We start from the raw sequence: 27673 nt of genomic DNA on the forward strand, positions 1-27673 counted from the left end.
GGTGAATTTAACTCTCAGCTCTACAAGCTGTGCACTTGTACATAGACTGTCAGCTCACGTCCTTCAAGTTTCTTCTAGATGTCTAGTTGGTCGAAGGGTGTTTGACGTCTTCCATTTGTGTTTTGAAGGTATCCTAATTAGACTTTAACGTTGGTCTTGGACTGCTAATGTGTGAATGAATGTCTAACTAACGTTATAACACTAACTTGACATAGACATCTAACAATGTTAAGCGTTAGACTAGGCCTCAATCAATGCCTGATCAGTGGAGAAGGCGGTAATGCAGTGTAGGCCACTCAAGTCAAGTAGAGTTCCAGCTCATCTAGGCCCTACTAATTAACGTTAGTACTATTATTGTATTTTAAGGCTACAATGACTACTGTAATAATGTGTAACTTTCATCCCATCATCACGATCTGTATAATGTTATAAGGATGTGACAAGTGGCATGTTCATACTCGTAGGATGTACAAGTGGCATCTTCATTCATGTAGTTCATAAAACTTATTATACTCATCGATCGAGGCCTTAGGCTTAGCGCAACATGGCATTTGATTTTGATAGTTCACATTTGGCAGAACTAAGACATGTGCTTCCAAATACAAACAACAACATCATCAGTCAGGTCGTGCGTGTGTATAAATACTAACGTTATACAGCAGCTGCTGTACTTTACACTTTCTGTAGAAATGTAGGCCACGGAAATTGGTGCTTGTTCTGGGATAGATCTAACGTTTGAGACGTGAGTTCTTCTAGTTCATCGTATCGTATGCACAATCGATGCAATGCATGCAAAACTCTGCCATATTATGGGTGGATGTTGGGTTGTCATGACAACTGATCTGGGCCCTGTTTCATAAAACTTGTCATTATAAATAGTGACAAGTTGTCCAAGTTGTTATAAGCTACTGAAATCCTTGCATCTGATTGGCTAAGAGCAAATTTGTCAGATATGTGGCAGTTGTCACTGACACTGATACAGGTAACAAGTTTTATGAAATGGGACCCTGGTCCACCCCACCAATGACATACAACATCCCAGCAAGTACAATGATTTATTCAACATCCCATATTGTGTTATTATATAGCAGAAAGGTGATCACCTCGTTCACTGTGAATAGGTGGGACCACCAGGGCCAAGGGACCTTGTATCTGACTAGATGGTCTAGCTGCGTTATTATCACGCAATGCCATGCTGTACTGCAGCTGCACTACCATGTAAGAATACTTAATGCATTATCTGGTATTGTGGTAAGATGGAATTGAGGGGAGATTTTAGTTTGAGCTGTCTGTCGCGACTGTTCAGGTCAGTTCTTGATCATGTGAAAAATACCTGTGTGTTGTTCTGCAGCGAGTTCAGGCTGATGCAAAATTCTGCATCATGGGATGAACAATATGTTTGTATCAATATCCTGTGTATCTGTTTCACTGCTCGTGATATGTAAGGGAGGTAATATAAAATTATAAAATCCTAGAAAGTTAGAAATTTATAACAGCTGAGACTCTGCTGAAAAGCCACTACACTTGTTAAAATGCCCAATTCAGCGCAAGTCTCTGCTGAAAGTAGACAGAAATTACATATAACTAAAAGTACAGTCATAAAAGATAAATTTTTCAGTATTGCGTATGAGATCCTTTATGTGACATTCGATCCAAGAGTGGCAGCTGAAGAAACAGCAGCAGCTACGAGGATGACTGAATGCCTGTCAGATATCCGACAATGGATGGTGAAGAACTTCATGAAACTCAGTGATGACAAGACTGAATGCCTCATCATTTCTTCTCCACAAATGAGAAACAAGATTGTCTCCATGGATTTTCAGGTCGGTGATGTGTCTGTCTCTCCTGCAGATAACGTCCGTAACCTGGGGGTCTATGAGGATGGATAGGCATGTTTCGCAGGTATGCCAGACTGCTTACTTCCAGCTTCGTAGCATCGCAGCTATTAGACCTCTGCTTACAAGGATAGCAGCAGAAAGCATCATTCATTCACTCATAACATCAAGACTGGATTTTTGTAACAGTCTCCTAGCTGGCCTTCCATCTGCAACCTTGAACAGACTTCAAGCAGTACAGAATGCAGCAGCACGCTTGCTCACCGGGCTGAGGAAGTATGATCACATTACCCCTGTCCTGGCTGAGCTGCATTGGCTTCCCATTAAGAACAGATTTGATTTCAAGATCTTACTTCTCACTTTTAAGGCCATTCATGGTCTGGCCCCAGGATACCTGTCTTCTCTAATTGAGCGACGGCAGCCTCGCCCTGGCCTTCGTTCATCTGGCCTCACTCTCCAGGTGCCCATCACACATCTCAAGGGATACGGAGACCGGGCGTTTTCCTCTATTGCTCCTCGCCTATGGAACTCCCTCCCATCTTTCCTCCGTGAAATTGACAAACTGGATCACTTCAAAGCCTCACTCAAGACTCACATTTTTCACCAGACATTTAATTGCTAACTCTTGGAGGAGTCTGCGCCTTTGAATGTTTCTGTGACAGATATATGGCGCCATACAAATGCTGTGGATCATCATCATCATCATCATCCTGAATGATATTATTGCAATACCAACTTACCAGTATACTCCTGGCCTGTGGTCAGAGGATACTATGGATTTGGCCTTGTCTTGCTACATCTACCGCAGACATTTTCTTGTGAGTGCTCTTCCGTTCCGCTCTACTGGCTGCAGTTCTTCATGGATCATCTTCAAATTTGGCATGAAGGTGCATTATGGTAAAACAAAGACGACTATCGTTTTTGGTGGTGGTGCCCTCGCTTTTTCCATCATTATAATACACAAAATTTTTCATTGCTGGGCTGTGTTTTTGTAACATTTTTTTAAATTCCTTTTTTTTTGGGGTCAATTTATATGAAAATTGTATCACCACAGGTAGTCAAATCTAGACACCTACAGGTATACCTACATTTGTAATGCTGCCCCTTCTGGTCCACCTTTTACAGGGTCAAAGGTCACCCTGATCAGGTCAAAATTTACAAAAATGGTTGTCAATTTATGCAATCGCTTGATTATTACTCAAGGGATTTTATTCAGACTTACTGGAAAGGAGATGTACGGGTAGTCATTCTACATGTAGGACACAAACAGTTTGTGGTGATGGCGCCCTCAGTGTTCTGACTTAGATACCATGGCACATGTCTTGTATGTGCTCTATCAGCCACAATATGTATCTTGTTGGATTTTATTCAAACTTGTATGTATGTAGGTTTTTGTGAGGATTCTAGATGATTGTAATAATAAACAATTTTTTTTTGGAAAAATGAGAAAAGACAGACACATGTATAAGAACACAAAAAAAACAAAAAAGGTAAATTATATCATTGTATCAACCTAAAAAAACACATCAATAAGTAGTTTACTCAAATGAAAATTACTTTGTACAAACAAATGAGACTTCAATCAATGAACTGATCTAGTGATGAACATTCTCCAATATCATTAGAGAGCTGATTCCAGAGCAGAGATATTGAAGAGATTGTTGACCATAATACAATTACATGTAGTTACCACATTTTTATTATTTTCATTTTTGGAGTTGCAAAATTTGCCACTGCTTGATATGAGAGTGACAGTGTTTACAACTGATACTCACTACAACTGCCATTCACATCATCACTTGTTGGTGTTTATGCTGGGACTCTTTGTTTGTTGATAGGACCATAATCTTACCTGAATGCAGGGCTGCACACTAACCCATTTTTCTACTGGTCCGACCTTTCTGTCAGACCAGTCGGTACCCAGTTTTTCCATTTTTTACTGGTCCATTCCTGAAAAAGTTACTGGTCCAACAGTGACCTTTACTGGTCAGGGACCGTTGGACCAGAGCCAGCGTGCAGCGTTGCTGAATGTTTTATGTTCAACACCACACTGGATTGCACAAAGTGTTGATGAAAAAATGTTACAGCTGTCTGTAAATACATGTGATGTATGTACAGAATAGCCCCCATTACCCCACCCCCCCCCCTCCCCCCTTCCCTGACACAGCCCTGGAATGCAGATTCCATGTACATACTATGTCGGTCATGCAAATTGGCAATGCTACGTTCTGCTGGATATTTCTTTGTTTACACATTACTGGTGGGTATTCCGCAGAGTAGGCATACTGCTCAGCTAATAACTGTTACCATTTACTCTACTTTTACTCGCTGTATTAAAGTTTGACTCATCAACATTCAGACCAACTAAACTTTTTAAATTATTGTATGAGCTTGTTCAAATATTCCTTTGCCATCCTACATTGTAGTTTCGTGGAACTTGTTACAAAGCAACTTATACTTTGATATATTATGTTCTGTTTCAAAGCAAAGAAGAGAATGTCCTCTGCGTGTACTGGTGCATTTGCTTGATATATATCATGCTCATTGTAGCCTTCTTGCTCCCGTTTCTTGATTCTTTTGTGACAGATAGCTGATTTGACAGGATGGACCAGCTGACAACCAGACAGAAAGTGGCCCTGGCAGTCGCTCTGCCCGTTTCTGTTGTCCTGCTGTACCTCCTCCTCAAGAAGAAGAAAGAAGATGGTCAGTGCACAGGGTGTTGGAATATGTGCAATTACCCTCTTGGAAAGTTTATTATTATTATTGGATTATTATAGGATTATTGACTAAAGCAAGGAAGGGTTCAAAGTTACAGTTGTAAGTGGGAGGGGGGGGGGTGTCATGGGGTAGTTGAAGATAATACATTGTACATCATTGGTCTGAATCTTTTGTCTGCTTCCTGCTTGAGATTATGATTATGATTATGATGATTGTTGCACTTTCCAAATTATGTACGTATGTTCCCATAGCATTAGGAAACATCATTAACATAAAGCAAATCCTAGGCAGAGAGAGTTGCAAAGTTAGTGTTTTGTTTTCACAAAAAGTCTTTGAGGACCTCAGACTCCCTGTGAAGCTTGCAAATTTTTGACATGTCGTAAGCCCGTAAGCAATTAATGGCTAAAATTGACTGTAATTCATGTGAACTCATGGTCATTCGTTCAAGCGTATGGCACAGTGTGCCTGCTTGATACCGTCTGCTGACTATTGCTAGTCACCTGGGGCAAACCACGAGGGGTCGGCATCATTCGCTTGTTTTCTTGTGTGGATGGGTTGGGGGACCACTTTAAAGGGTTGGCACCCTGCTCTTGGTGATGAATGGGATGTTTTACGTGCATGTGTTGTGGCTAACACACTCACGGGACCTCTATTTAATATCCTACAGTATCTGAGGGACAGAGTATTTTGCCTCTTACTAGAGGGGCGGAATGCTTACACACAACTTTGCTCCGTGAGACTCGGGACTTGAACCCGGTGCTCTTGGATGTGAAGGTAGACGCACTACCTACTGAGCCATATCCCCGCCCTTGCCTCCAAAGCACTGTAGCTGGATTGCAGGCGCACGCCACAACACCCGGCAAAACTCATGGTGAAATACCTCCTTTGCCATAAAGTGGGCCCAAGTTCACAGGTGCATCCAACCCTTCAACAGCATAAAGCCGAGACAGCTAAATCTGCTATGAATTTTAAGTGTCCCAGTTTTGCAGATATTTAAGCTCTTTCTTATTAAGACCATGAGATGTAAACAGTCTGATCCTTATTAATTTCTTTCTTATCCTCCCCAGATCCAGATGATGTACTTAAACCCTCGGGGAATCTTGCCACAGCCCAGAGGCAGACAATTGATATGAGTGTCCCCTGTTCTAAAGTTGGGTCTCTTATTGGAAGAGATGGGTGTAACATCCGCAAGGTAAGAGATGAAGACTATTCCATTGTGCGCATGGCAGATTTTCATTAGGGGGTGTGGGAGTGCACATAGGATAACAACATTTTGCCATGTGCACGATTTGTGACCGTGCATCACAAACCCAACAAAAAGTTGCACACCCTGATTTAATGGGAGGACTCAAAATACATGTACATGTAGGTGAAACAGATCAGTTCAGTAAATCTTGAGGTTTTCTTTAAGAGCAATTCTTCTTTCACATTATCATGTTTGGGATCATAAAACGAATGGGGAATTGTGTTTTTGAGCAGTTTTTCTATAACACCTTTTTATGCAGAATAGTGTAATTTGGTATGTCTTAGAGCCCCCTTTTCGTTTCTTAAAAATCCTTGACACAATCGTCACTTTCAACTATAATAACTTCAGAAAGAATGGTGCTCCTGCCTTTTAAAGTTTGCATTAGTCATGGGCAGAATGTGTTAATAGAGCATGCTCAGTTTCAGCGTCAGTGATAATTCCTTTACTGTATGTTGTTGCTATGAAGGCGTTTTACACATGTACATCTTTTTTATTATTACTATTATTATTATTATTCCTGTGCATTGCACAGCTAGCATGGCTCGGTAAGATTAAGAGCTTGAATAGACCTTATACTTCGGAGCCTTTTTTTTTTTTTCTCAGTACACTTTCCAGAGCTTGTGCTTTCTTTCCAATATTTAGATAGATTAGGAAAGCCTATTTTAATTGAGTTATACATCATTTTAAAGCTTAAAGTCTGCTCTTGCAGAGCCTGCTCTTAACTAAGAATCCTTGTCGAGCAACTTTTTGTTGGTTTTGTGATGCAAGGTCACATTAGCAGTGATGCCAAATCATTTGTTATAATCTACCCCTTACCCTACAGTATTTATCAATTTCAGAACCTAGCCAGCAAAAGCTTAGAGCAGGGAAACTCTGGCTTTATTGAAAATAAACAATAGGCAGTGGGTGGTACATGATTAAAATAAAGAAATCAACCAATTTCTTTCAGATTAAGATTCAAGATCCTTAGTAATCTCTTTGAGCTGAATTTGCTGTACTTCAAGATGGAGGATTTAGGTAATCAAATGAGGGTAAACAGTATGAGGCTGAGAAATTTGTTAAAGGGGAAAAAAAAAGTTTGTAAAGTTAGTCTGCCTTCTAGATGGTGCAGAGAGAGATAGAAGGAAAAAACAAAACAAAACACAGAACTTGTGCATTTTTGAGCTCGTTTGCATTATTGAGTGTGCCAATATCTATGTAAATGCACTATACATGGAATTACTTTGTGTATAAAATATTGCTGCACTGCAATATCTTTTACGTAACCATGTGACTGATCATAACCTGGCATACAAAACTGTTCATCTGCAACTGGGTGAGATAATATTTTGTTGTGCCTTGCTGATCAATGATCCAGGTGACATTACTATGTCTTAACCTTGATGAAAGCGAACAAACCTCTTTTTCTTTTCCCCTTTCTTCTATCCTATCTCTACGCAAGTCGTCCCTCCCTTCTATTTTTTATATCTATTGTGAATAAGGGCTGCAAGCAAATCAAGCTAGGCTTAAGTTGCAGTCCTTCTGTATTATTCAATGTGTCGCTGATACATTTTGTAACACATTGTTAAAGGGATCGTATAGTTTTGGTTGAGACCTAATTTCAGGTTTCTAACATTTTTTTGTGAGATAATGAGAAACCTCTCATGAAATATGAAAGAGCATGTAATTCTATGGGGAATTCAACGTTTATTTGATGAAAATTGGTTTTGAAATGGCTGAGATATCCAAAAAAGGGTGGTTCTAATAAAGTATGGGACCCACACTTTATTACGATCGCTTAGTTTTACTTTGGTTTTGGATGTTTCAGTCATTCCAAACCGATTTTTTTTTCAAGTAAACTTTGAATTCCTCTTAAAATGGTATGCTCTGTACTATATCATAAGTGTTTTCTTGGTATCTCGCAAAAAGGTAAAAGCCCAATTCTCATCTCCACCAATACTGTACCATCCCTTTAACGAAGTGGGAACAAAATTACTTTGTAAACAACTAATATATACTGTATATGGTATCAACAATGTGTGTGCACATGTACATATGTATGTGTTGTACTGTACATGTATGGGCATGAACAGGGATAATGCAGAAACCAATAAATCAAATCAAATCAAATCTATTCTTCTTTTTGTCAATATTGAACAAAAAAAGTACTTTTAATTGAAATATTTGTAAAAATTTACTGTGGTAGAATACATGCCCACTTCTAGTCCTCTCATTATAGTGGGAGCCAGCCCACTTTACTGTTGTTGCTTAACCCTTGACAGTGTGTGCAATGCTTTGGGGTTTTCTACACCAATTGGCACTCAAAGCACATAAAATGGTTTCAAAAAGGTAGTCAGTGATGGAAACAGTATAAAGATATCATTTTACTGCAAGACTAAGTCCTAGAGATGGTGATGCCTCAATTCTGATTTTAGTTCTCAATTCATTTCCTGCAATGTTTCCTCGCATACTTGTAGATCCAAGCAGAGAGCGGTGCTCAGGTGAAGTTCATGGATGAGACGAAGCGAGACGATGACGCCGACAGGCATCTCAGGATAAGTGGTAACCGTGACAGCATCCTCCTGGCAGAGAAACTCATTCAGGACTTCCTGGCATCCCAGCCCGAGATTATCTCCAAGATAATCCTGATTCCACAGCAAGCTGTCGGAAGAATCATTGGTAGGCATGGTGACAACATCGGCATTTGAAGATGCAAACTTACAAGTTTTGTTTTGTTTTGTTTGTTTTGTTTTGTTTTTTTTTTGCTCGCCCCATTCAGGTTAGTCTTTTGTGTGTAACAAAAGAGTTTGTGAGCCCATGATCAGCGCACGCTCTATTCATACCTTGCACCCAATGGATACTTCCATTGTTCGATGGCACATGTAGTTGACCATCGAAAGGGATTACGTGTAGCACTTGACTGCTTTCACTCCCGTGGATAACTAACCTGTCCGTTCTGTTTCAACCTGCACGTAGAATCTAATTTGGAGGCATTGAAAGTGCTCGGACAATTGCGGAAGGAACGGGTTAAGAAACAGAAAGCACGTAGATTAATCTTAATAATATTAGTACGCATTTATGTCATATTGCATTGCCAGTTTGTCCAGGTGTTCAACAAAATGTCCACAAAGTCTTGAGTAGAGCCAATCGATCAATCTCTGCCACTTTTTGTTGAAGGTCGTCAAGGTGCCAACATCAGGAAGATCCAGAACAGCAGTGGGGCGCGGGTGAAGATCGACAGGATGGCAGAGGACACCACCCAGCCAGAGGTCACAAGGTCATGCTACATCAGGGGCTCCAAGCAGCAGGTGGACACTGCAGAGGTCAGTCTTGTACATCCATGGTCTAGTAGTCCCCATCAAAAGAGAAAAAAGAGAGTTTAGAAGTGAATGTGAGGAAGGAAGAGGAAGAATGGGGAGGGGATGTCTCGACCAGAAAGGAAAATATTTGCTATTCATGATGATTGCTCTATAGAACTAGAATTCGTAGTCGTGAAAATGCGTTGGCAGTTTATGTTGATTAACCAATTACATAAATTTACCACTCTATGTGAGCAATGTGTGTAGAATAATCATTATTGAAGCTCTTTCTCCCATCTCGCAAGTGGTCACATGATAAATTTGTGCATTAGGCAAGTCAAGCAATTACTGTAGTTATCATCATATGGTGCCATATCATTTTATAGCCAAAGTAGCAACAAAAATGTGATATGCTTTTAATTTTGCTGTGTCTCTTTTGCAGGTAGATCAATACTAAAGCAATAAAGTTGCACTTTATGCACTTGTCAATTGTAGTCCCGGCCCCTGGGTACCAGGATGGCTGGGACTTGCAACCAAGTTGGGCGGGGATTTCAGCATTTTTTTCGCCCGGGTGGGTCGGGAATAGACCGGGCTTTGACGGGGGAAATCCACTCAATTTGCCCTGGTGGGTCGGGGATATACCGGGGTGTTGTCGGGGGAAATTCAATTATTTTGGCCTGGTGGGTCGGGAATGGACCGGGATTTGTCGGGGGAGATTCACTTATTTTGCCCCAGTGGATGGGGAATAAACCGGGGCTTGTCGGGGGAAATTTGCTCCAACCAAATGGCAGGGATTTAGGGCGGGAATTTTGGCCGGGATTGTGCCAGATTTTGCTTGAGAGTTGACCGTGCATCGCGTTATTTGTACCATTTCCAGTACAACGGTAATGTGACCGTAAAAATTTCGCTTGACTAGCAATTTCCCGCTATTGAGGACTCGGTAACATTGCCCAAAAGTCGCGTAAATGCATGAATCATGTAAAAAAATCGAGCCTTGCGCGAAACATGCGCAATTTGCGCATTTCATTTGTAATAATTGTCTGACGTGGAACCTTCATATTGTCCGCCGGTGTGCGCCGGATCGGCGCTTTACGCGATCCATGCGGGCTCGGTCACACTGCCCAAAAGTCGCGTTTAAATCGCATAAATCATGTAAGAAATTTGGTTTTGCATGCTTGTCCGTCGAGAATTTGACCATTTTTGCTGATTTACGCAATGAAAATCACAGATGAATTGCGCATGAACTACGGAAAGATCACGCAAAAATCACTAGTATAGCGCCAATTATGGGCTACGTGAGTTGTTGTGATTCATCAATCAGTATTTCACAAGTATTACATGCGCTTATTTGTGTGTTCTGTTTAATACGCCAATGTTTTTTTTGTCAGTGATTTTCAGTGATACGTACGTAGGTGTTACAAGCACGAAACATGCGACATTATTTATGTCTGCTAATCGTTAGTGGAAAGTCGTCGGTGAATGCAATAGTGGCAAAATTTTTGCGAACAATCGCTGATATTCCACGCATAATTCGCGCGTTGTTCGCGTAAGAACCACGCACACTATGCAAAAATTACATAAAACAGCGCAATACTGCATATACTTTGATGCGAAGCAGAGTTTTGAGCTGCTTAAAACCCGGAATTGCGTAAAGCGCTGATCCGGCGCACATCGGCTGACTAACTACGAATGTTCCATGTCAGACAACTCATGAAATGCGCAAATCGCGTAAAAGGCTTGAATTTCTAAACTAATATGTGATTCATGCGTTTACGCGACTTTTGGGCAATGTGACAGGGCCTCAAAGACTCAAAACTCGAAATTCGGCTTTGCGTAAAAGTTTACGCAGTATTGCGCTGTTTATGTAATTTTTGTGTTCTTAGTTTGTGTTCTTACGTGAACAATGCTCGAAATATGCATGGAATATCGGTGATCGTTTACGAAAATGTTGCCGCTATCAAGTTCATAATGTGCGAATCATGCGCGATTCATACGCAATTCATTAGTGATAAAGCGCAGATTATGCGTGATTTCCCGTGGACCTCAGTCGTCGCGCACAACCACAAATTTGCCCTATTTGGGGCCTTTGAGTGCTTATGTGCTGAAAGTGCATGGTTTAGTGATTTTTGAGTGATATTTCCGTAGTTCTTGTGCAATTCATCAGTGATTTTCATTGCGTAAATGAGCAAAAATTTTCAATGGACAAGCACGCACAATCAAATTTCTTGTGTGATTCATGCGTTTATGCGACTTTTGGGCAGTGTGACAGGGCCTTGAGGGTCGGGACTTGGCCGGGGATTTCTATGCAAATATGCCCGGCTTGTCGGGGACTTGGCCGGGGATTTCTGCACAAATATTGCCCGACCTGTCGGAGACTTGGCGGGTGGTGTAACATCCGAAAATTGAAAGTGAGATGCAAGTCCCAGCCATCCCCGGGTACCCAGGGGCCGAGACTACAATTGACAAGTACATTACACATTTCAGTGCTGTCCTTAAAGGACAAGTTCACCTTCATAAACATAAGGATTGAGAGAATGTAGCAATATAAGTAGAACACATCATTGAAAGTTTGAGGAAAATCAGACAATCCGTTCAAAAGTTATGAATTTTTGAAGTTTTTGTGCAGTACCCGCTGGATGAGAAGACTACTGCAGTGTATGAATAACTTAGATGTCACATGCGTACAACAATATAAGGAAAATATAAAGAGAATTTCACAAAATTCCATCTTTTGAAAAAAGTACAAATTCCTTCTGACTCGTTACCGATAAATGTTATGGGTAATATTATTCCCCCTGCCTTTAGAAAGAGGCAAGTCAATTGCTCTTTTATTATGCGAAAAAAGTGAAAATATGTTGAATTTTCTTTTATATTTTCTTTATACTGTTGTACGCATATGACTCACAAGCTGTAGTGGTCTCCTCATCCAGTGGTTCCAACACAAAAATTAAAAAAATTCATAACTTTTGCATCGATTGTCCAATTTTCCTCAAACTTTCACTGATGTGTTCTACTAATATTGTTGCATTTTCTCAATCCTTATGTTTATGAAGGTGAACTTGTCCTTTAATGTGAGTACACGAGTAGTGTGAATTAACCCGTTGAGGACGAGTCCCGAGTATACTCGGGCAAGGGTCTATGGGAAATGCGTGTTGTAGCAAAATCAAACCGTCCTCAACGGGTTAAAGTACATGATGCCCCTTTGCTCTCTTAATATGCAGTATATGATCAGAGAGGAAATAGCCGAGGTAGAAGATTATAACCAGAGGTTGGCTGAAGCCGCCGCCAAGAGAAAACAGAGACCCACAGGAAAGCCTTCCAAGCAGAGTGTGGCCGTTCAGGGCCCTGAGGAAGCTGCGCCCGAAACAGCCGCCCTACCAACAGAAGAACCCTTGGAAGAAGCAGGTATAAAGCAAGCAAGTCAGAGTATCGCATCCAAGGTGGTGACCACAAAACAAGAGCCAGGAAAAAGTCTGCATCTGTGCCATTTAGAGATATTCTTCAGGATATTGATTGTGACGTCCCTCAAAGGACCGGAAAATTGGGCTATGATGTTTATAATGTAAACATGTATGATTGGCTGTACAGTTGTGTTGAATCTAGCACACCATAAATGTGGAGTAGACTATGTGTATGTCACAGGCCAGACAAAACTGAGGTATTTGTTACCTGTCAATCAAACAAATGAGAGATATTGTATGCCTTTAACAAATTAAACTGCACCTCAGATCACTCGCCAGTTCAGTTATGCCATAATGCTGTCATTTGAACAGTGAAATAATGACAGCTAATCATAGCAGAAATGTGTCAAGCAGGGCTGCTAAGTCTACCTGGTGTCGAGGGAGAGTCCCTGAAAGATTAATCTCTTCTTGCCCTGACAAGAAAGTAGCAGCTTCCCTGAAAAGAAAATGATTTGCACCTTTCTCTTGGGAGCCATGTAAAACACAAGTATCTCCCTGATTACCCTCTAAAATTTGGTTATATGAATATTGGCAGCCGTCAAAAGGCAATGCTTATGGAGCATTTCCCAATCTTGTCATGGATTGTAAGTGCACCTCCTGTATACACCTCATGTATCCAGTGGCGGAGACCCTCTGGAATCGGGAGGAGACGTCTGTGGTGGAGCCGCCCAAGGGCAAAGACTTCTTCACTGTCTACATGTCCGCGGTGGAGCACCCGGGCCACTTCTGGCTGCAGATGGTGAACAGCAAGGCGCAGCAGCTGGACCTTCTCCAAGACAACATGACCGAGTTCTACAACAAGCCCGAAACACAAGAGGTAAGGATGGTTTGACCTTTACCAAATGAAACTGCGCAGCTCAAACCCACAAAAAAAGTTTTGTAGGCCAAAAAGTTTTTGTAGGCCAAAATGAATTCCCACTTTTCTACGTAGTTTAAAAGAGTAGGCTGATGGCATGTAAGCTGTTAGAATGGACCATCCTAACCCATTCAAAAAGTGATTGCAATATTAAGAGAGTTCAGAGGTGCAGTTTTGTAGAAAAGGGAGAAAAGAGGATTTAACCCTAACCAGGCCAGGCTTTTTGGCCTGTTCTTTTTTTTTTTTTTTTTTTTTTTGGGGGGGGGGGGGTTGAGCTGGGTGATTACAAATCATCAAATGCTGTTGACGGACACACGTATGGATGCTGCTTGAAGAACAAATCCCATTGCCCGGCAGCACATATAAAAGTTGGAGCTACAGATTGATCTGCGGAGTAGGTATCCTGCATTTGAATCCTGCCTGGAACATCTTCAGATGTGGTGTTTCACCTGGTGTGTCTCTGTACAAGTAGATCCAGGTGTAAACATGATCAACCCTTGTAAATATGTGTTCATTGTATACATAATGGCTAGGCATTTGTGTAGATCTACTGGCCATTTTCACAACTGCATACCACTTTTAGTTGTTTTTTGTTTGTTTTATCCATCCATTTTGCAGTCAAAATATTTATGAAATTTGAGTTGTCCCAAGTGAACGTGCACAATATGCCATTGCTTCAAGTTTTTGTTATGTACACCACTTACGTGTGCCAGTAAATGTCATCATTTTCCAAGGATTGCTTGCAGACTCAGAGGAATAAACCCCCCCTCAAAAAAAAAAGAAGAAGAATCTCTCTCTTTCTCTCTTTCTCTCTCTCTCTATATATGTTCACTTCTGTAGGGCTTCCCTCTAATGAGAGGTTGGACACATGGACTTGCTTGAACAGCTGATTTTTTTTTTTTATGCCTGCGCCACGAAGTGGTGCCGGAGGCATTATGTTTTCGGGTTGTCCGTCCGTCCGTCCGTCCGTCCGTAATGAATTTTGTGGACAGGGTAACTATCAAAACCTTTTGAGGTATCCTAATGAAACCTGGCATGTATGTGTATCAGGGGGTGAAGTTGTGCCTATCAACTTTTTGGGGCACATGCTCCAGGTCAAAGGTCAAAAGGTCAAGGTCAAATGCGTAAAATTTCACTATTTCCTCCATATCTATGCAATACCTGAAGATATTTTCTTGAAACTTAGTGTATACATGTATTACCCAATTAAGATTCTCTGGTGAAAGTTTGGGGTCATGAGGTCAAAAGGTCAAAGGTCAAAAGGTCAAGTAAAATGTTAAAATTTCACTTTTTTCTCTGTATCTTGGAAATTGTTCAAGGTATCTTTATGGAACAAAGTATGTATGCATGTACTGACTGGCAGTGATTATGTAGGGAATTTGGGGTTCATGTGTTCAAAGGTCAGGGGTCAAAGGTCAAGGGCAATGCTTCAAAATTTTACTATTTTCCTTATATATTTATGCAATGCCAGCAGGATTATTTTTTTAAAACTTGATGTATGCATGTATAACCCACTAGAGATTCTCTGGGATTTTTTTTTTTTTGTGCCAAGAAGGTCAAAGGTCAAAAGGTCAAAGATCAAGTGAAAGTGCTGAACTTCTTTCTCCATATCTCGGAAGTGGCTCAAGTTATCTTTAAACTTAGTACATATTTATGTATGTTCTGCCTGACATTGATTCTCTTATGAATCAAAGGCCAGATGAAAATGATAACAATTTACTGTTCAATACAGAAATTGCACTTTTTCTTTATACCTTGATAATTACTCAAGTGCGTAAACTTATGAAAGGGTCAAAGTCGAAGTTAAAGTTCTTAAATCCCCAAATACATGCTCTCCTATTCATCCAATTAAACATAGGTCAAGGAAGGTGAACATTTGATACATTTGTGACAAACATGTCATTTCAATATTTTGCCAATTTTGTGAAAATGTAATCACGCATTGAATTTGAATTTTTTGAATATTTATAAAATTTGAGTTGTCCCATGTGAATGTGCACAATATGCCATTGCTTCAAGTTTTTATGCCTCCGCCACGAAGTGGTGCCGGAGGCATTATGTTTTCGGGTTGTCCGTCCGTCCGTCCGTCCGTCCTTCCGTCCGTCCGTCCGTCCGTCAGTCCGTCCTTCCGTCCGTCCGTCCTTCCGTCCGTCCGTAATGAATTTTGTGGACAAGGTAACTATCAAAACCTGTTGAGGTATCCTAATGAAACTTGGCATGTATGTGTATTAGGGGGTGAAGTTGTGCCTATCAACTTTTGGGTGCACATGCTCAAGGTCAAAGGTCAAAAGGTCAAGGTCAAATACATAAAATTTCACTATTTCCACCATATCTATGCAATGCCAGAAGATATTTTCTTGAAACTTAATGTATACATGTATTACCCAATTAAGATTCTCTGGTGAAAGTTTGGGTCATGAGGTCAAAGGTCAAAGGTCAAAAGGTCGAGTAAAAGTATTAAAACTTCTTTTTTTTTCTCTGTAAATTGGAAAATTGTTCAAGGTATCTTCATGGAATATAGTATATACATGTACTGACTGGCAGTGATTATCTAGAGAATGTAGGGTTTATGGGGTCAAAGGTCAGGGGTCAAAGGTCAAGTGCAACACTTCAAAATTTTACTATTTCCCTCATGTTCATGCAATGCCAGCAGGATTATTATTTTTTTTTTACACTTGGTGTATGCATGTGTAACCTAATGGAAATTCTCTGGAGAGGTTTTTTTTTTTTCCTTTTTCTTTTTTTTTTGCCTCAAAGGTCAAAAGGTCAAAGATCAAGTGAAAGTGCTGAACTAACTTTTCCTCCATATCTCAGAAGTGGCTCAATTTATTCGTGAAACTTACTGCATATTTATGCATGTTCTACCTGAAAGTGATTACTAGTATCTTATGAATTTTAGGGTCAAAGGCCAGATGAACATGGTAACAATTTACTATTCAGTACAGAAATTGCACTTTTTCTCCATACCGGTACCATGAAAATTACTCAATGCATAAATGTATGAATGGGTCAAAGTCAAGTTAAAGTCCTTAAATCCCCAAATACATGCTCTCCTATTCATCCAATTAAACCAAGGTCAAGGAAGGTGAACATTCAACACATTTGTGACAAACTTGTCATTTCAATATTTTGCCAGTTTTGTGAAAATGTAATCACACATTGTCCACATGTACTATCTAGACCTATTAGGAAAATCATGCATTATGGTGGAGGCATACCAGTCGCCATAGCGACATTTCTAGTTGTTATGTACACCACTTACGTGTGCCAGTAAATGTCATCATTTTCCAAGGATTGCTTGCAGACTCAGAGGAATAACCCCCCCCCCCCCTCAAAAAAAAAGAAGAAAAATCTCTCTCTATATATAAATATATATATATATCGTCGCTGGGTGACAAGACCTTGTATCTGCAATTTTGGTGAAAACGACTTTTTTTCATTAATGGTCAAATAATCGGTTAAGTGATGTCCTGTCCAAAGCCTAACTGTCTTACCCCAAAAATGAAGCCACCATGGCATGTCCAAGGAAAGGCTATCCCATTCGCTATAGTGCTTTGGCCGCCATGTTTTTTGGCTCTCCTGAACATTTGACATTTTGTAGATCATACGAGGTCTTGTCACCCCAGCGACAATATATATGTTCACTTCTGTAGGGCTTCCCTCTAATGGTAGGTTGGACACATGGACTTGCTTGAACAGCTGATTTTTTTTTTTTTTTCTAACAGTGTTCAGGCTTAGACTGAGAAGAAACGAAATTTTGTAATGTAATTTTCGAACCGGTAAATCCTCCTATTGACATCAGAGATGTCTAGAAAGGAAGCTTTAAAGTTCTCCTGACGTAGGTCTGGAGTCTGTGATGAGTGGTTTAATGATTAGTGATGTGCATAGGACATAGCCCAAGGTTTTTGTCGAGCCCAGCGGCTGTGAGGGGAGACTACTGTAAAGTGATCGCCTGCGGCGTCTGTCCATCCATCGTTTGTCCGTCCGTAACGCTACAAAAACCTGAATAACTCTCTACTGAGGACTTCAATTTCAATCAAACTTGGAGGGAAGAGTGGTTATACAAAGTTACACATTTTACCAAACATGAAGGTCACCTCAAGGTCAAAGGTCACAGGCAGGGGTCGGTGAACTGTAGGGCCCAATGTTAAGTTTTTACGGCATGTTTCGATTATGGCTCATAACTGGTCCGTTTGTGACCAAACTTGGCTGGTAAATGTCCCTTTGGGAGTTGAAGGTCACCACAAGGTCAAAGGTCATAGGCGGGGTCAATGAACTTCCGGGAGTTAGAAAAACATTAATTTCTTCTACCCGAATGGGCGAAATACATTTTTGTACTTGCCTTGTGTTTCAAATTAACCTGTTGAGGACGGGCTGATTTTGCTACAATGCACATATCCCACAGACTCTTGCCCCAGTATGCTCGGAACTTGTCTTCAGCAGGTTAAATTCTATGATTTAAGAACCACATGCTGATCACAAACATCTTTTTCTTAAACTTATGTTGCTTTTTTTCTATTATGATTCCTGAAAATGATAAGGTAGCGTAGGCCTGAGATGGTTGTTTTTAAGTTCCGTAATCTTCAGTTCTATTTTGCATGGGAACTGACGTTACTCTGTACATGTGTCCCTCACTGTCAGGATGACAGGAAGGTGTAATTTTTTATTTTTTTGCAACTCAGAAGAAATACTGAATTATATGGAATTCTCTCTACATTTTTGACATGGGGTTTTGTGCCGGAAGTTTAGTTGAAGAGAGGTACCTTTTTTTTCTCCATTTTTTTGGAGATAATTTTTTTTCGTTTGTTGACTTGTGACTTGAAGAATGCATGATGGTCATAGTAGCTCAGAACATACTGGGCATTTTCTTTCACTCTCCTATTTGAATCTAGAAGATGGCTTTATCCCACTCACATTGGATATATGTGACACGCTATAAACAAAAGGATCCGAAAGTCGGGGGAGGTCAATTTTCGGAAAATAATACATTGTATGGCATTATTTCCTTACTCTTCCACATTAATTTTGTATATAACACAACTCATAAAAGCACTAGGATGCCTAGATATCGATGATTTTATTAGAACATGCAAAGTGGTTTAGGAAATCAGCGTTTCGAGAAAACGGCCTTATAAGTTTTCCTTCTGAAGGTACAATTTGTAACATGACCAAGGGGAGGCAAGACAGTTTTCACCTCTTGACACGAGAAGGTATGCTCCTAGCAACCTGTTCGATGTTCATTCGAGCATAGCGCCAGCGGTCTACGCATGACCAATCAGTAACCAGGATGCCACGCACTGACCAATGAGATCAGTTCCTCATTGCTATAATGCTGGGGGCAAAATGATTGTGTGGCCCTAAATCCAAATTCTCGGATATGTTTCTGTTTCCTTGAAAGTCAGAAAATCATGGCCCTCAAAAATGCTAATTTCTTCACTTTCCTTTGATCATTTAGCTTTGAACTTCGGGCAGATGATAGACAAAACATTAGACTATATGCCAAAAACAGAAATCCAATGGTTTTGACCGATTTTGATGATAAATCTGACTTCAAACTAAATTTTCTTGGCTTAGCCCTCAGCGACTTTCAGATCCTTTTATTGTGGGGAGTCGCATATCGTCTTTTGATCATGGGCTCCACTGCTCTATCTGCGGATGGAATAAGCAAGATGTAGAGAAAAGGGTGTGGTTACAAAAGGATCCATCCGTAGGATGTGAAGATGGGTCGATGTGAAGACAATCTTTTGATTGTTTTATTGTTTAGTAGAATCAAAAGACCGCTTTGGTAGTGTATTGGAATTCATGGATGTTTCTTTTCCTTCAGTGCAATAACAAGTTGTTTCATTTGTACCTGCTCCCTCCAATTAAGTTTCATATATATAGGAATTCACTATGAAACATTCATTATTTGTCACTAGGTAAGGCAAGCCTTCAAGCTTTGTGGTTATAGTAATATTTTGTGAACAGAGCGTGCCATAAACATCCATACAGAAGCTGGTGATTCCACATTAACCCTAACTAGGCTGGGGGGGGGGGGCCTCCGAGGCCACCCTCGACGTTCCGCGCGATGTATCGCAATCGCAAAAAGCTATCGTCGCGACGTTTCATGACTTTTTTCTTTCGAGACTCCCGCATCTTTTGACACCAAATTTGTGACACCAGGGCGCGCGGTTTCGAAGTTACGCATAAATTTGTACATGCATGTCAGACCAAAAATTGCTCAAAAAACGTGAATTCGTGTACAATTTCAATGCAAACTGTGCTTGCAGGCAAATTTCATAAAAGCATGATTATTTTGGTGTTTTATTGATTAAAATCAATGAATAACGTATTTTCTTGTTCGGAGCGATGTCGCAAACAAATTCCATCGAAAAAACAATGAAAAAAATAAAGTAAAAAAAACAGAGAAATACATAAGAAATTCAAAAAAACAATAAAATACTTAAGAATTTTTTCTGATATCACAATTTTTTTTAAATTACATTTGCTAAGCACACTAAAAAGAATATTTACACAAAAAATGTGCCTGTTTTGAGCTTTATTTTGTGATTTAAACCAAATAGTCTGATTTCATGCATCATTATGCATAAATTAGCATAATTTAGCATAAATGATAATTTTTTTGAAAATTAACTTCATGGTATTTTAGATGACATCATAGGCAATGTGTGTGCCAATTTTCATCGCGATCGCGCGGTCGACGGCCGAGATCTGGAGGGGGGGGGGGGGGGGGGGGGGGGGGGCCTGGGAGGCCCCCCCCCCCCGGCTCTATCAACTACCTAAATAGCCCGGCCTAGTTAGGGTTAAGTCACACAAGTCAAATTTCTACCTATGTAGTACACTCTGTAGCAATGTAAAGTGTGTGTTTTCTGACCATAATATGCAAATGTGTGTTGATTATGTCATGCGGGTCAAACATAACTCATTCTCCACTCTCAATTGATTCAAGGAATGCACTATTGACTTTATAAAACTAGATAGAAGTACATGTGTATTCTTTCACAGAGCAAAGAAATGGCAAAGCAAATAGTACCTTTGTACTGTAAAACAAGGAATATTCGCATGCATTTTAATTTTGCAGATTTTGCAAGAGCCAAGATTCGCAATATTAAAATGCACACAAAAGTTCTTGTTTACACTATATGCATCGAATGCCAGTGGCAATTCATGAAAATTTCATGCTGCGAAAAAGGCCATCAGCTGCAATTAGCAAAAATTTCATGCCGCGAATCATTTTTTACAGTACATAATAATAATTATTATTAGAGAGGAGGAAATCATCACCCACCTTATTTGCTGAGCTAGTATTTTTGTCTCCATCTCCACGCAGTCATTTGCCGTGAATGCTGTGAGGGCGGGCGACATTATTGCTTCCCCTTTTGCCCACGATCAGTCCTGGTACCGGGCCAGGGTCCTAGGCCTGCTGGAGAACGACATGGTTGATGTGTACTACGTGGACTTCGGTGACTGTGCTGCTGTGGCCAGATCTGATGTGTGCTTGCTGAGGTAATAACATTGTAACATAACCCACAATTCTGTGTGAGTGTAGTGCCAGTGCCCACACCATACCAAATGCAGGCCAATCATGCCTCTCTCTCCCTTTCATATGGTGTACGTACTAGATTAACTATTTTTTTTTTTCATTCATGAACTCCATGAAGTCATTCCATAAATGTGACCCGTCACATCAAGAGCAGCCACAAGTCGGATTCTTTGAATTTTCTTTTAACCCGTTCCATCCGCAATTCTGTGAGTGCCTTTAATGCCCCCAAACGAGATTCTTTTCGCCCGTCGACAGAGAGGCACACAGGTTGGTAATCCAGCTGTGTGAAGGCAGTCGAGCGGTTCATTGTGTCCCCCTTTCTACGGTCAACTACATGTGCCCGTGAACAATGGAAATATCGATCGGGTGCGAGGTATGAATAGAGCGTGCGCTGATGAGCTCTCAGAATCTTTTGTTCTACACAAAACCAGGTACCTGAATGAGGTGACTGGGGTCAGCGAACCCGCATTTCTAACTGATCTCAGCCTTGATCATTATGTACATGTTCGTACGAGTTTACAGCAGAACAAGCAAAAAACTAAATCAGGAAAAGGTACATAATACTGTAAAACCCCCTTTTTTTAAACAGCAGGAGAACAAATCCTGATAGAATAAACTCTGATCTTTTTATCAAACCCACTTTTCTGAGCATTTTAACCCGTTCCTTCCGCAATTCTCTGAGTGCCTTTAATGCCCCCAAACGAGATTCTTTTCGCCCGTCGACAGAGAGGCACACAGGTTGGTAATCCAGCTGTGTGAAGGCAGTCGAGCGGTTCATTGTGTCCCCCTTTCTACGGTCAACTACATGTGCCCGTGAACAATGGAAATATCGATCGGGTGCGAGGTATGAATAGAGCGTGCGCTGATGAGCTCTCAGAATCTTTTGTTCTACACAAAACCAGGTACCTGAATGAGGTGACTGGGGTCAGCGAACCCGCATTTCTAACTGATCTTAGCCTTGATCATTATGTACATGTTCGTACGAGTTTACAGCAGAACAAGCAAAAAAACTAAATCAAGAAAAGGTACATAATACTGTAAAACCCCCTTTTTTAAACAGCAGGAGAACAAATCCTGATAGAATAAACTCTGATCTTTTTATCAAACCCACTTTTCTGAGCATTTTAACACAAAGAAACATGAATTTAGGCCACTGAAGCAGGCACCCTTGTCTTCATTTTGGGAACCTGGTAAACCAGGTTCCCGTATATCAGTTGCTCCCACGGGAACCTGGTAAACCAGGTTCCCGTAAGGAACGGGTTAACACAAAGAAACATGAATTTAGGTCACTGAAGCAGGCACCCATGTCTTCATTTTGTGGAACCTGGTAAACCAGGTTCCCGTATATCAGTTGCTACCACGTTAACCTGGTAAACTAGGTTCCCCTAAGGAACGGGTTAACAAGATATTTAGTTACGCCAGTCTTTAAGAAGCTTTAATATGATGTATGATCCATTAAAAGACACACTTTCTATCCTGAGATATTTCAAATCAAATGCGGAAAACATGGGAATTTTGTGACAACAAAATACAGAGAAAATCGCCATTAACGTTTGCTCATTGTTTATTTTTTGTTGCAAGATTGTCCGCCATACAGTAAGGAAAATATTGCACATATATAATGTCCTTTAATAGCAATGATAACTTCCATTGAACCTTTTCTTCTGAAAATTCACACGATGCATCACAATATGTAACCGTGCGCCACAAAACAAACATAAAGTCGCATCCCTTGATTTTACATGAGGGTTCAAAAAAAGGTGAAATGAGTCAACCGAGTCAATCTTGAGTTTTTCATGTTTTCTGAAAGAGCTATCTTTCTTCTACATTATGCTTCAATTTGGAAATCAGAACATAAATAAGAAAGTGTTTTTTAAGGAGTTTTTGTACAACCCTTTTTGGGAGAGAGTAGAAGGATCTGGTACCAGGTATGTTTTAGATGCCCCTTTTCATTTCTTGAAATCCCTAGCAAACTCTTCAATTTCAAGTCTGATAACTTTTAACTCTTAATGTGCCAGGCCCAAAACCCCTAACGTGCCAGAGGTTTTTACCTAATGCCAGAACGTTTCGAAACTGGACTGACAATGAAATTTAAAATTGCCATATCTCTGAAACTATTGACTGTTTTGAATTGAGTTCTACACAACATATATCAAGAAATGTTTGTTCTTTCGTGTCATGTAGTCAGTTTGCCATAATATCTATCTGAACCTGCAATATTGCAGAAATAATTCATACATTAAAAAATTTTGAGAAATTTTTTTGTAGTATGGAAAAAAAGAGTCAGCCGTGTTTTTCTTCAAAAGAACGCCCCCTTCACTCTGTGAGAAAATTTTAGAGCAACATCTCCTCTTTCAAATGATAACAAAATTGCCTTCTAAAATTGTATGATTCCAAAGATACTAGCAGTTTATTTTGTCTTAGCGATTTTTCTTTCTGCCTCAGTAATTCATTCCCAAATCTGAGTCCTTTATTCCCAGATCCTGTATTTGAAACTAAAGTAACTGTCCCGGGCCCTGGAAGAGTGTCTTTTGTCCACTTGAGAAGGATAAGCCTACTAATCCTTCTTTTGTCCAAGCGGACCGCCAGTGTGTACTCTATTGAAATCTGCAGGTCTTTGTTCGCGCACAATTCCTATGCTAGCGTGGGGACGATTAGTAACGTTCACCAAAACAAACGGATGAAAGACTTGACTGTCGAACGAAAGCTGACCCTCTTTGAGGGACAAAATGAAAGCAGCTTCCCGCAGGACAGCATCCAAGCGGAACAATGCGACTGGAACCGCATCTATACACGCAGATTCAATAGCATACACACGTGTGGTTTACCAATGAGACTTTTGATCCATACACATCTCGCAGAGGGTGCGCTCGCCACGGATTTTCCCGACGTGAAAGAAATACATCTGGCTGAAAAATCATGTATTTACTCAAAATTTTCCATTGTAAGCATGGTCATATTTTAACCCGTTCCATACTGAATTCTTCAATCCCCATAGACTTAACACACAAGTAACCAGGTACCCGTAGGGAGCGGGTTAAGTCGAAACGATGACTATGCTAATCAGCTACCACTACATATCATTGGCAATTTCTTGGTGTAACACATTACGGTACCACAAGAACTTAAATGATCAATGTGTTTTCTTTCCAGTATTTAGATGGGTTAGGGGAGTCCATCTGAATTGAATTATACATCATTTCAAAGCTTAAAGTCTGCTCTTTCAGAATCTGCCCTTAAACTAAAAATCCATGTGTGGCGACTTTTTGTTGGTTTTGTGATGCAGGGTCACATATACTTTTGTAACACTTCGAACTCATAAAACCTGATAAAGATTGAAGTAGGTTTTCTGTCTTAATTACTGTAAAAGTGGATATTTTCGCGCGACTAATTTTTCGCACTTGGCCGGCTGAGAAGAGTTTCGCGTGTTTTTAAATCCGCGGAATCAAGACATCACGCACAGGACCGTATAGCAAGCTAAAATATTCACGTGCTTTTATTCTCGCGCTAGTTTCTGGTTGCGCGAAATGCGCGAAAATATCAACACCACGAAAATTTCCACTGTTACAGTAGCGTTGGAAAAAAAAGGGCTTCTCAAGCGGTTTTATACGGCACATGTTGTTTGCTTGCAAGGCTGTGACTCGGTCTAAAGTGCACTGATACAATGCAGGCCCAGGGGTACAACAGAGGCTGCATTCATTTGAAAAGCACAGAAGCTGTGCCATTCAGAACTATTGGCCAAGCGAGTTGGGGGGGGGGGGGGGCACCCTCCTGTGAATCAATGCTAAGGACCACAACCGATGGGTTGTGGTCCTGCTGTCCTTCAATTGACAAATGTTACGTATGATCATCCAACTGTGGTTTGTTTGTTTGTTCTTGTTAAGTCGAAGTATTTGAAGGTCTTTTCAAACCTACAATAAATGATCAAAAAGGATTTATAGGTGTTAGTCTCCTTGGGAAGATTAATCCTGTATTATAGTGATTTGAATGCTGCCTTCTCTTCCTCAATCCTGCAAAACATGAAGCCATATGAAAAGATGAAGAGTCGATCATGAAGCTGTAGTTTCAGTACTGGGTCAAGTACGAGTTGTGCCAAAATATCTAAGAGCTCTTAAAAAACAAAGATCCCCCGGCTGATGTGATGGCTCTTGACTTCTGTTGGTGTGTCTGATGACCACTTGAAGCAGTACAACTCGCCAGTTTATAACAATTAGGCGTGAACTCTTTGGTCAAACTGCTGTATTCTAGAGTGACGACCTTTACATGGTATCATGCATAAACCTGAAGCAATTCATCATAACAGCTGTCGGCGGATCAGTGGCTTTGCGACCTTTTGGGTTCCAGTTCCACATGAAAGGAAAATCTAAGAGGAGACTGCACAAAGAAATGTAATGCATTGCCTGCATTGTCTGGATTCATTAGAATGTTGTAGAAAATGGGTTTAAATGAAATGTGGAATGAAGAAATAGATACAAACACCAGATTTTAAAGCTCCATGCACTTTAATTCTTGCCCCCACCTATGAAACCTTAACACTCACTCACTCTACCCCTTTATTCCTTAATCCTTGTTTTTGTTTTGCCTTTTTTATTTCTTTGTTTTTGTAGAGGGGATTTCTTGAGTCTTCCATTTCAAGCAGTGGAGTTCTCTCTAGCTGGTGTGCAGCCCATAGGTAAGGTTTTGACGAGGATGGCAGTTCTTAGACTACTATTAACTACACCTGTCTTGTAACAAAAACAACTGGGGCTTAGCCCTGTGGTTATTTGCAGAAACATTCACTGTAAAGCTGTTAATATTTATGCGAAGATTTAATTGTCACAAATTTTCCGAATCACTGTTGGACTGCAAATTTATCAACATGCGAAAGCATTGCCACCTGATCTTGATGGCATAATTTGGCGGAGTGAAAAGACAGGCATTGGTGCCTCGATGTCAAATCGCAAAGCAACGCAAAGCTTGCAAAAATGTCTGTGACCTCATTCGAGAAAATGCCTGTATGTGAAAATAGCAGCTTCTACAGTATTGAGGGTAATGTGAATCAAAGATCCATGGGATGAATGTATGGCTACACTTGATGTTATGGGTGGGAGTTATGGTGGTGATTATCAAAATTTTATTTCAGTGTCTTGGTGGTGGTGGCAGCAGAGGTGGAAGAGGAGGAGGAGGAGGAGGAGGAAGAAGGAAGGAAGGAGGGGGAGGAGGGGATGGGGTGATGAATTTGAATACAGGATTTATTGGTATAATATAACTTCAGACAAATATTTTGCAAAACAAAACTACAGGTATGTAGTGTGACTGATTGGTGAAGAAAACACTGCAGTGTGTGTGTGCCATTTGGTGAACAAAGCACAGCAAGGGCTAACTGTAGACTCTACCCACGTCCAATTCATCGTCTGTGCTTGCAGGTGACCAGTGGTCCGAGGATGCAATCACACACTTTGAAACGCTGACCTCTGTCGCCCAGTGGAAGCCACTGATGGCCAAGATCATTGATTACCAAAGCTCAGATGAAGGGACGATACCGTGCGTGGATCTCTTCGACTGCACAGGAGATAATGTGAGTGGTGCGGGGTGATGACTCCCTGCGACATTAGACCAAGAAACGAAAGGATGACGTGATGAATTCTTTGTGCTGTAGCCAGAATGCCAAATTCAGGAATTTACAGGCATTTCCTCGAGGGCACTACTAAATTTGCTCTGCCGCCCTATACACTGGTAACAAGGCACTTGTGCCTATGGTGTTGATGTTGATATCCCATGTTGAGTCTGCCAGACAGATGAAGAGCATAGCACAAAGTACTCAGCCCTAGGAGACCCCATTGCAGAGGCAGGGTGGGCAATTTGTCTGACTGTTACTTGTCTTCAGAATAAAGCTTCGTTCAGCCAGGACGTTGCACATGAACTGCACGATTATGACCTTCTCTCACTGTTTACAGTGATGATAATTATGATAGTGATGTGAGAGTTTGTAATACTGATGATGATGAAGTTTAAGTATTAACCCGTTGGGGACGATCCCGAGTATACTCAGGCAAGCGTCTATGGGAAATGCGTGCTGTAGCAAAATCAAACTGTCCTCAACGGGTAAAATGCCAGTAAGGATGTGATGCTGGTCATGGCATAACAATACAGTAACTGTATGTACTCACCAAGATCTTTCCTTGATCTTGATCTCTCTGACAGGATATCAACATTGCCAAGCAGCTGAAGTACAGGGGCTTTGCCAAGTGGAGCACACCCAGAGGACACCAGGACTCACAGGAGGCTAATTCTGCAAACGCCACTGTGTCTCCGCATGAGGGGACCCAAGCTAGTGGCGGCTCCAATGCTTCAGCCGCGGCGCACAGGTTATGATGACTGGCCCAATCAATATGTGAGCTGCAAGACTCTTGCATGAACCAAAGCTTTAAAGCAGGTCTGTCGATTGTGCCTCCATGCGTGTGTTGGAGGACGTACGTCATGTGCAATGTGGTAACAATGTTCCATTCATCTCAGCTGAAGAGACTACATTTTGTTTTATAGTGTGATCTGTATGTTAACAATCAGAACAAACATGCTACCACCTCTTCATAGTGTTGCATGGTAAAGCAATCATGATCTACCTTTTCGTGTGAACAGGGCTAGAAGCTTGGAATCCAGATGCAACTTGACTGACATTAAAGGATACACATCTAAGAGGGGCATAATATAAAGTCAAGAACTTTGTGGATCCTTCAAAGTTATCTTTTGTGATTAT

General features: G+C 40.8%; 1 protein-coding gene across 1 annotated transcript; it reads left to right on the forward strand.

Annotated features, from left to right (window-relative positions):
* LOC139720845 (tudor and KH domain-containing protein-like) lies at nt 1-27291 on the forward strand. The gene is made up of 11 exons (XM_071632181.1): nt 1-128; nt 4422-4538; nt 5621-5745; nt 8256-8457; nt 8956-9101; nt 12299-12482; nt 13159-13355; nt 20725-20900; nt 25545-25609; nt 26343-26494; nt 27121-27291. The coding sequence occupies exons 2-11, from the start codon at nt 4439-4441 to the stop codon at nt 27289-27291; spliced, it is 1518 nt and encodes a 505-aa protein (XP_071488282.1). The 5' UTR covers nt 1-128; nt 4422-4438.
* The last annotated feature ends 382 nt before the right edge of the window (nt 27292-27673 follow it).

This window comes from Diadema antillarum, unplaced genomic scaffold (assembly GCF_040938485.1).
Source record: "Diadema antillarum isolate AM-2024a unplaced genomic scaffold, OU_Dant_1.0 scf00000134, whole genome shotgun sequence".
NCBI lineage: Eukaryota > Metazoa > Echinodermata > Echinoidea > Diadematoida > Diadematidae > Diadema > Diadema antillarum.

Excerpts from the sequence above, each read along its gene's own strand:
- LOC139720845 (XM_071632181.1), top strand. The coding sequence starts at position 4,439 with ATGGACCAGCTGACAACCAGACAGAAAGTGGCCCTGGCAGTCGCTCTG. Across the intron at positions 8,458-8,955 it reads AGCTGTCGGAAGAATCATTG|GTCGTCAAGGTGCCAACATC; the intron begins GTAGGCATGGTG and ends TTTTTGTTGAAG. Across the intron at positions 12,483-13,158 it reads AGAACCCTTGGAAGAAGCAG|TGGCGGAGACCCTCTGGAAT; the intron begins GTATAAAGCAAG and ends TCATGTATCCAG.